Below are 10,000 nucleotides of genomic sequence, written 5' to 3'. Positions count from 1 at the left end.
CGAATGCTATGAATATACATATAGAGATATATACATATAATAATCACCCATTGTTTCCTGAGAATCAGAAAATGTTTCCAAGCAACATTGGAGCAGTTTCTCTGGTGAGGTGAATTTATTTATGCAGCACAAAGTGCTAACATGAAAGAAATAAACCTCAAGCTTAAACCTCCTGAGCTCCACCAGGAAGGGTTTTGTTTAAAAGGTGATTACACAGATTAAACCACTCATTCAAATGGAAAATATATTACTAAAAAACATTTTTAAAATAATTTTTTAAACATTTAAAAAGCATTATTTTAGTAGATGTTAAAATGAAGGATCTAAATAAACAAAATTTTGTGCTTAAAAAGTGCTTAAAAAGTTCAGATTCAACATGTAAAATGTCAAAAAAATAAAAGGTGAAAACAGAGAAGCAGGGAGTGCAGCTACTGACGCAGGGGTAGATGACTGACGCAGGGTAGATGACTGACACAGGGTAGATGACTGACGCAGGGGTAGATGACTGAGGCAGGGGTAGATGAATGACGCAGGTGTAGATGACTGAGGCAGGGGTAGATGACTGACTCAGGGGTGGATGACTGACGCAGGGGTGGATGACTGACGCAGGGGTAGATGACTGACGCAGGGGTAGATGACTGACTCAGGGGTGGATGACTGACGCAGGGGTAGATGACTGACGCAGGGGTAGATGACTGACGCAGGGGTGGATGACTGTCGTAGGGTGGATTACTGACCCAGGGGTGGATGAATGACACAGGGGTAGATGACTGAGGCAGGGGTGGATGACTGACGCAGGGGTGGATGACTGACGCAGGGGTAGATGACTGAGGCAAGGGTAGATGACTGACGCAGGGTGGATGACTGACGCAGGGGTAGATGACTGACGCAGGGGTGGATGACTGACGCAGGGGTAGATGACTGACGCAGGGTGGATGACTGACGTAGGGGTAGATGACTGACGTAGGGGTAGATGACTGACACAGGGTAGATGACTGACGCAGGGTAGATGACTGACGCAGGGCTGGATGACTGATGCAGGGGTGGATGACTGACGCAGGGGTAGATGACTGACGCAGGGGTGGATGACTGACGCAGGGGTGGATGACTGTCGTAGGGTGGATTACTGACCCAGGGGTGGATGAATGACACAGGGGTAGATGACTGATGCAGGGGTAGATGACTGAGGCAGGAGTAGATGACTGAGGCAGGGGTAGATGAATGACGCAGGTGTAGATGACTGAGGCAGGGGTAGATGACTGAGGCAGGGGTAGATGACTGAGGCAGGGGTAGATGACTAACGCAGGGGTGGATGACTGACGCAGGGGTAGATGACTGACGCAGGGCTGGATGACTGACGCAGGGGTAGATGACTGACGCAGGGGTGGATGACTGACGCAGGGGTAGATGACTGACGCAGGGTGGATGACTGACGTAGGGGTAGATGACTGACGCAGGGGTGGATGAATGACGCAGGGGTAGATGACTGACGCAGGGGTGGATGACTGACGCAGGGTGGATGACTGACGTAGGGGTAGATGACTGACGCAGGGGTGGATGACTGACGCAGGGGTGGATGACTGACGCAGGGTGGATGACTGACGTAGGGGTGGATGACTGACACAGGGTAGATGACTGACGCAGGGGTAGATGACTGACACAGGGTAGATGACTGACGCAGGGTGGATGACTGACGTAGGGGTAGATGACTGACGCAGGGGTGGATGACTGACGCAGGGGTGGATGACTGACGCAGGGTGGATGACTGACGTAGGGGTAGATGACTGACACAGGGTAGATGACTGACGCAGGGTAGATGACTGACGCAGGGCTGGATGACTGACGCAGGGCTGGATGACTGATGCAGGGCTGGATGACTGACGCAGGGGTAGATGACTGACGCAGGGGTGGATGACTGACGCAGGGGTGGATGACTGTCGTAGGGTGGATTACTGACCCAGGGGTGGATGAATGACACAGGGGTAGATGACTGAGGCAGGGGTGGATGACTGACGCAGGGGTGGATGACTGACGCAGGGGTAGATGACTGATGCAGGGGTAGATGACTGAGGCAGGGGTAGATGACTGAGGCAGGGGTAGATGAATGACGCAGGTGTAGATGACTGAGGCAGGGGTAGATGACTGACTCAGGGGTGGATGACTGACGCAGGGGTAGATGACTGACGCAGGGGTGGATGACTGTCGTAGGGTGGATTACTGACCCAGGGGTGGATGAATGACACAGGGGTAGATGACTGAGGCAGGGGTGGATGACTGACGCAGGGGTGGATGACTGACGCAGGGGTAGATGACTGACGCAGGGGTAGATGACTGACGCAGGGTGGATGACTGACGCAGGGGTAGATGACTGACGCAGGGGTGGATGACTGACGCAGGGGTAGATGACTGACGCAGGGTGGATGACTGACGTAGGGGTAGATGACTGACACAGGGTAGATGACTGACGCAGGGTAGATGACTGACGCAGGGCTGGATGACTGATGCAGGGGTGGATGACTGACGCAGGGGTAGATGACTGACGCAGGGGTGGATGACTGACGCAGGGGTGGATGACTGTCGTAGGGTGGATTACTGACCCAGGGGTGGATGAATGACACAGGGGTAGATGACTGAGGCAGGGGTGGATGACTGACGCAGGAGTGGATGACTGACGCAGGGGTAGATGACTGATGCAGGGGTAGATGACTGAGGCAGGGGTAGATGACTGAGGCAGGGGTAGATGAATGACGCAGGGGTGGATGAATGACGCAGGGGTAGATGACTGACGCAGGGGTGGATGACTGACGCAGGGCTGGATGACTGAGGCAGGGGTAGATGACTGACGCAGGGGTGGATGACTGACGCAGGGGTGGATGACTGACGCAGGGTGGATGACTGACGTAGGGGTGGATGACTGACACAGGGTAGATGACTGACGCAGGGGTAGATGACTGACACAGGGTAGATGACTGACGCAGGGTGGATGACTGACGCAGGGGTGGATGACTGACGCAGGGTGGATGACTGACGTAGGGGTAGATGACTGACACAGGGTAGATGACTGACGCAGGGCTGGATGACTGACGCAGGGGTGGATGACTGACGCAGGGGTAGATGACTGACGCAGGGGTGGATGACTGACGCAGGGGTGGATGACTGTCGTAGGGTGGATTACTGACCCAGGGGTGGATGAATGACACAGGGGTAGATGACTGAGGCAGGGGTGGATGACTGACGCAGGGGTGGATGACTGACGCAGGGGTAGATGACTGATGCAGGGGTAGATGACTGAGGCAGGGGTAGATGACTGAGGCAGGGGTAGATGAATGACGCAGGTGTAGATGACTGAGGCAGGGGTAGATGCCTGAGGCAGGGGTAGATGACTGACGCAGGGCTGGATGACTGAGGCAGGGGTAGATGACTGACGCAGGGCTGGATGACTGAGGCAGGGGTAGATGACTGACGCAGGGGTGGATGACTGACGCAGGGGTGGATGACTGACGCAGGGTGGATGACTGACGTAGGGGTGGATGACTGACACAGGGTAGATGACTGACGCAGGGGTAGATGACTGACACAGGGTAGATGACTGACGCAGGGTGGATGACTGACGCAGGGCTGGATGACTGAGGCAGGGGTAGATGACTGACGCAGGGCTGGATGACTGAGGCAGGGGTAGATGACTGACGCAGGGGTGGATGACTGACGCAGGGGTGGATGACTGACGCAGGGTGGATGACTGACGTAGGGGTGGATGACTGACACAGGGTAGATGACTGACGCAGGGGTAGATGACTGACACAGGGTAGATGACTGACGCAGGGTGGATGACTGACGCAGGGGTGGATGACTGACGCAGGGTGGATGACTGACGTAGGGGTAGATGACTGACACAGGGTAGATGACTGACGCAGGGCTGGATGACTGACGCAGGGGTGGATGACTGACGCAGGGGTAGATGACTGACGCAGGGGTGGATGACTGACGCAGGGGTGGATGACTGTCGTAGGGTGGATTACTGACCCAGGGGTGGATGAATGACACAGGGGTAGATGACTGAGGCAGGGGTGGATGACTGACGCAGGGGTGGATGACTGACGCAGGGGTAGATGACTGATGCAGGGGTAGATGACTGAGGCAGGGGTAGATGACTGAGGCAGGGGTAGATGAATGACGCAGGTGTAGATGACTGAGGCAGGGGTAGATGACTGAGGCAGGGGTAGATGACTGACGCAGGGCTGGATGACTGAGGCAGGGGTAGATGACTGACGCAGGGGTGGATGACTGACGCAAGGGTAGATGACTGACGCAGGGCTGGATGACTGACGCAGGGGTAGATGACTGACGCAGGGGTGGATGACTGACGCAGGGGTGGATGACTGACGCAGGGTGGATGACTGACGTAGGGGTAGATGACTGACGCAGGGGTGGATGAATGACGCAGGGGTAGATGACTGACGCAGGGGTGGATGACTGACGCAGGGTGGATGACTGACGTAGGGGTAGATGACTGACGCAGGGGTGGATGACTGACGCAGGGGTGGATGACTGACGCAGGGTGGATGACTGACGTAGGGGTAGATGACTGACACAGGGTAGATGACTGACGCAGGGGTAGATGACTGACACAGGGTAGATGACTGACGCAGGGCTGGATGACTGATGCAGGGGTGGATGACTGAGGCAGGGGTAGATGACTGACGCAGGGGTAGATGACTGACGCAGGGTGGATGACTGACGCAGGGGTAGATGACTGAGGCAGGGGTAGATGACTGACGCAGGGGTAGATGACTGACGCAGGGTGGATGACTGACGCAGGGGTAGATGACTGACGCAGGGGTAGATGACTAACGCAGGGGTGGATGACTGACGCAGGGTGGATGACTGACGTAGGGGTAGATGACTGACGCAGGGGTGGATGACTGACGCAGGGTGGATGACTGACGTAGGGGTAGATGACTGACACGGGTAGATGACTGACGCAGGGGTAGATGACTGAGGCAGGGGTAGATGACTGACGCAGGGTAGATGACTGACACAGGGGTGGATAACTGACGCAGGGGTGGATGGGTAGGAAAATAACAAATGGACAAAATGTTTCAATCTGAACTTAAATATGTTTGAATTTGATGTTAATTTACACATATTACTCATGTAGTTATTCAATTATCCAATTGTGAAACAGCAGAATAATGCATAAAATCATGCGATTATGAGTCAGGGGGATCAAAGGTTGGGGGGGAGAGGGGGGGAGGGGTTCTGATTGGCAGTTCTTGAGTATTTGAGACACTGTGGATCTCCAGGGGGTTTCATGCTACAGCAGTCTCTAGAGATTACACAATCAAGCAGGCAAGCCAGAGACCACAACAACACAAACAACCAGCAATCAGCAGTTGTGTGGGTGGAAGCGTCTAGTTGATGAGAGAGGTCAGAGAGGAAGGACCACAGAGGCTGGAGCTGACAGGAGTGCTACGCTAATTACGTTTACCACTGTTGTGATCAGGAGAGCATCAGAGCGTACAACACATAAAATGTCCAGAGGTGCAGGAGTCTGTAGTGGTAACCTGGTGACTGTTGGGGAACCGAGAGGAACGTTGTGGGTTTGTATTCCAGCTCTGCCATGTTCCTCCTGGTGGATTCTTGAACAAGCCCATAACCCTTCAGGTGCTGTACATTGGCTGTCCCTGTGCCAATCTACATGTTATAAATGTGAATATGTACAGTATATTACAAAATAAAGGCCTAGATTTGCATCTATAGCATACAAGTTGGGCACTCGAATACCAGTGGAGCATTGTGTTGGTGCTGAAGGTGTTCAAGCCCTTCAACAAGACCAGGATGTCAACTATGGTTTGTCTTTATGTCCAAAGTTGCATCGTTAACATGGCTACTTCCAGCATATTAACCCATGTTGTAACACTTCTCAGGCTGCCATGACGACAGCAGTGAGATTAGTGTGCTTTATTGACCTCTCCAGTCGCAAGGTCTGAATCAGGTCTGATCCTTCAGATTTCAGGGAGAAGCTGTAGTGAACAGTACTGAAAGATACAAGTGCTGGTTAAAATAATGCAGTATAGATCAGCACAACATTTCCAGTTTGCACTTTCCTCTGTCCTGTGTTTCTCTGGATAAATGTAAACTGTTAGCGTCATAGTTTTTGAGGTTATCCTATAAGAGCGTATAATAGCATTTAGAGCATAAATTGTATTCAACTATATTCAATAACTGACTGTGCTAATGATTACTAATAATGATATATACAATCATTATCAATCAATCAATCAAATTTTATTCATGAAGTGCTTTTTACAACAGTTGTTGCCACAAAGTAGCTTTTCAAGCGTCCGAGTCCAAGCCAAGGGTGACAGTGGAAAGGAAAAACTCCCTAAGAACATAGAATATTACACAATTACACATGCTGTAACTGTAATGCAACTGTATGTAACAATAATAATATAATATATCCATCCATCCATCCATCCATTATCTACCGCTTATCCGGAGCCGGGTCGCGGAGGTAGCAGTTTGAGCAGGGAAACCCAAACCTCCCTCTCCCCAGACACCTCAGCCAGCTCCTCGGGTGGAACACCGAGACGCTTCCAGGCCAGTCGAGAGACATAGTCTCGCCAACGTGTCCTGGGTCTTCCTCGGGGCCCCGGGGGACATGCCTGGAACACCTCCCTAGGAAGGCGCCCAGGGGGCATCCGAAACAGGTGCCCAAGCCACCTCAACTGACTCCTCTCGATGTGGAGGAGCAGCGGTTCTACTCCGAGCTCCTCCCGAGTGACCGCGCTTCTCACCCTATCTCTAAGGGTGCGCCCAGCCACTCTGCGGAGGGAACTCATTTCGGCCGCTTGTATCCGCGATCTAGTTCTTTCGGTCATTACCCAAAGCTCATGACCATAGGTGAGAGTAGGAACGTAAATCGACCGGTAAATCGAGAGCTTCGCCTTTTGGCTCAGCTCCTTCTTCACCACAACGGACCAGTACAGCGACCGCATTACTGCGGAAGCTGCACCAATCTGTCTGTCGATCTCACGCTCCATTCTTCCCTCACTCGTGAACAAGATCCCGAGATACTTAAACTCCTCCACTTGAGGCAGGACTTCTCCACCCACCTGAAGGGAGCAAGCTACCCTTTTCCGGTCGAGAACCATGGCCACGGACTTAGAGGTGCTGATTCTCATCCCAGCTGCGTCACACTCGGCTGCAAACCGCCCCAATGCACGCTGAAGGTCCTGGCCTGAAGATGCCAACAGAACATCATCTGCAAATAGCAGAGATGAGATCCTGTGGTCTCCAAACAGGACTCCCTCCGGCCCTTGGCTGCGCCTTGAGATCCTGTCCATAAAAATTATGAACAGGACCGGTGACAATGGGCAGCCCTGATGGAGTCCAACACGCACCGGAAAAAGGTCCGACTTACTGCCGGCCATGCGAACCAAACTCCTGCTCCGATCATACAGAGACCGGACAGCCCTTAGTAGAGGACCCCTGATTCCATACTCCTGGAGCACCCCCCACAGAATACCACGAGGAACACGATCGAATGCCTTCTCCAGATCCACAAAACACATGTGGACTGGTTGGGCATACTCCCATGAACCCTCGAGCACCCTATGAATGGTATAAAGCTGGTCCAGTGTTCCACGGCCAGTACGAAAACCACATTGTTCCTCTTGGATCCGAGGTTCGACTATCGGCCGGACTCTCCTTTCCAGTACCCTAGAGTAGACCTTACCAGGAAGGCTAAGAAGTGTGATACCCCGATAATTGGGGCACACTCTCCGGTCCCCTTTTTTAAAAAGCGGAACACATTAATACATTAATAATATGACTGTATATGTACAATTTTAAAGAATAAATTATACAACAAGCTGACAACTTTTTTTTTTAGAAAAGCTTAGAAATGCTATTTTATGGCAAAATACATAAACATCAACTTCTGAAAGGAAAAGGCATGAATCACTCAGTCCCACCAGTAGCGGCTGATCCCCTCACCCTCAAACACATGACCTCTCCTTTGTGCACACTCCACGCCCTCTTGTCTTCATAGAGCGGATGGAAAAGATGAACAATAGATCCAGATTCAATTAGTTCTCTCCCAGTCTCTCCCGTTCTCTCCCAGTCTCTCCTGTTCTCTCCCAGTCTCTCCTGTTCTCCCCCAGTCTCTCCTGTTCTCCCCCAGTCTCTCCCGTTCTCTCCCAGTCTCTCCTGTTCTCCCCCAGTCTCTCCTGTTCTCCCCCAGTCTCTCCCGTTCTCTCCCAGTCTCTCCTGTTCTCTCCCAGTCTCTCCTGTTCTCTCCCAGTCTCTCCTGTTCTCTCCCAGTCTCTCCCGTTCTCCCCCAGTCTCTCCCGTTGTCCCCCAGTCTCTCCTGTTCTCCCCCAGTCTCTCCTGTTCTCTCCCAGTCTCTCCTGTTCTCCCCCAGTCTCTCCCAGGTCTCTCTGTCTCTCTCAGTGTTTTGTAGAGTCTCTGCTATTCCCTCTGCCTCTCTCTGTGTCTCTTAGACTCCCTCTGTCTCTCCTTATCTCTCTGTCTCTCTTGGCCTGTTCTATTGTCTCCCAGGGTTGTCTCATATTCTCTCCCATGCTCTCATAGATTCTCCTATTTATTTGTTTTTTCTCCCAGTTTCTCTGTCCCCCTCAGTCTAGTCTTCTAGTCTTTCTTGGTCTTTCCTATTATCTCCCAGTCTCATCTGGGTCTCTCTTGGTCTCTCTGTCTCTCCCACTCTCTCACAATCTGTCTCTCTTGGTCTATCATATTCCCTACCAGTCTCACTTAGTCTCTCCTATTCCCTTGGTCTCTCTCTGTGTCTCTTGGTCTCCCTAAGTCTCTCCCAGTCTCTCTCTGTCTCTCCTATTCTGTCACAGTCTCTGTCTCTCCTAAACTCTCAGTTTTTCTTATTGTCTCCCTGGCTCTCACAGTCTCTCTTGTTCTCTCTCAGTCTCTTCCCACTCTTTCTCAGTCTTAGTGATGTTTGTGTTTTCTAACTGTTCAGCCCATCTAATGCTGAATCTTATAGACCCGTGAGACAACCCTCCTGGGTTCACCCACAGAGTCACTCCGGATGACTGCTGCCCCCCCACCAACATGCTCTTGCTGTACACTGTAGGCCAGCGGAGGATGACGGTGTGATGTTCATTAAATTCTCTGCATTTTGAAGGCTGAGGTTTAGACTCAGATGTAGCATTCCTCATTAAGAATGCATGAATACCCTCATCCTTAATTTGCTCTTTACGATTAATATTACACAAGTGTCCTGTGAATACATCTGCAAAAGGAATTCATATCCATGGAAAAAATATGTAGTCTCTTCACATTCAGGCTCCAATTAACAAGTCATTAAATTTTAACAAGACATCAACCTCAGTTCTTCCATATGTTAACAATAACACTAAAGTGTTCTAAGGACATACAATTTCTCTGATAAAAAAAAAATTATTTTGTATTTCTCAAGGAAGACATCTAATACAAAATGACTTTTACATTACATTTGACAAACAGAGAATTATAGATGATACAGAATACTAAGATGAGGTACAAAGAGTATTATATTGAACATAGGGTGAAATAATCAGCACTTCATCCCATAATATTCTTTAGGAACAAATTAGTTTTACACCTACTCAGCCTATATAACTGACCTTTTACACAACTGACCTTTTACACAACTGACCTTTTACACAACTGACCTTTTTCCCTCAGAGAAAAAGTGGTGGCTTATTGCTACGAAAACCGAGTAGGAACTCTGCTGAAAGTTTCATAAACTCCACTTTTCATTCTGTTCACACGTGCAAAGCTCTTGTCCTGTGTTTTGGCCTCCTAGCGTGTAAAGGAGGTGTGGATCAGCACAGAGGAGCAGCGGTCCAGGGCCTCCTTCCTCAGCCCCAAAGCCGTTGACTGTGACGTTCCACGACCCGGAGACACAGCCTCTGACGCCGTGGACTCCCCGCCCGGGGAGCGGCCTTATTCACGATGGGAGATAAAAGTACGTGTTTAG

The 10,000-nt window shown here is 51.1% G+C and overlaps 1 protein-coding gene across 8 annotated transcripts in view; it reads left to right on the top strand.

The window, feature by feature from the left end:
• The window catches only part of LOC143517374 (von Willebrand factor D and EGF domain-containing protein), a 95,582-nt gene that overhangs the window by 37,972 nt on the left and 47,610 nt on the right, over positions 1–10,000 (top strand). For all 8 annotated transcript variants that reach the window (XR_013131977.1, XR_013131960.1, XR_013131945.1 and 5 more), the window contains exon 14: positions 9,827–9,988. Coding sequence is in view for 2 of the 8 variants with exons in the window: in XM_077010020.1 (XP_076866135.1) it covers positions 9,827–9,988 (162 nt within the window). In the remaining 6 variants the exon portion in view is untranslated. The remainder of the gene's footprint in view (positions 1–9,826; positions 9,989–10,000) is intronic.

The sequence above is a fragment of the Brachyhypopomus gauderio genome, chromosome 1 (assembly GCF_052324685.1).
Source record: "Brachyhypopomus gauderio isolate BG-103 chromosome 1, BGAUD_0.2, whole genome shotgun sequence".
NCBI lineage: Eukaryota > Metazoa > Chordata > Actinopteri > Gymnotiformes > Hypopomidae > Brachyhypopomus > Brachyhypopomus gauderio.
This window is presented reverse-complemented; position numbering and strand designations above follow the sequence as displayed.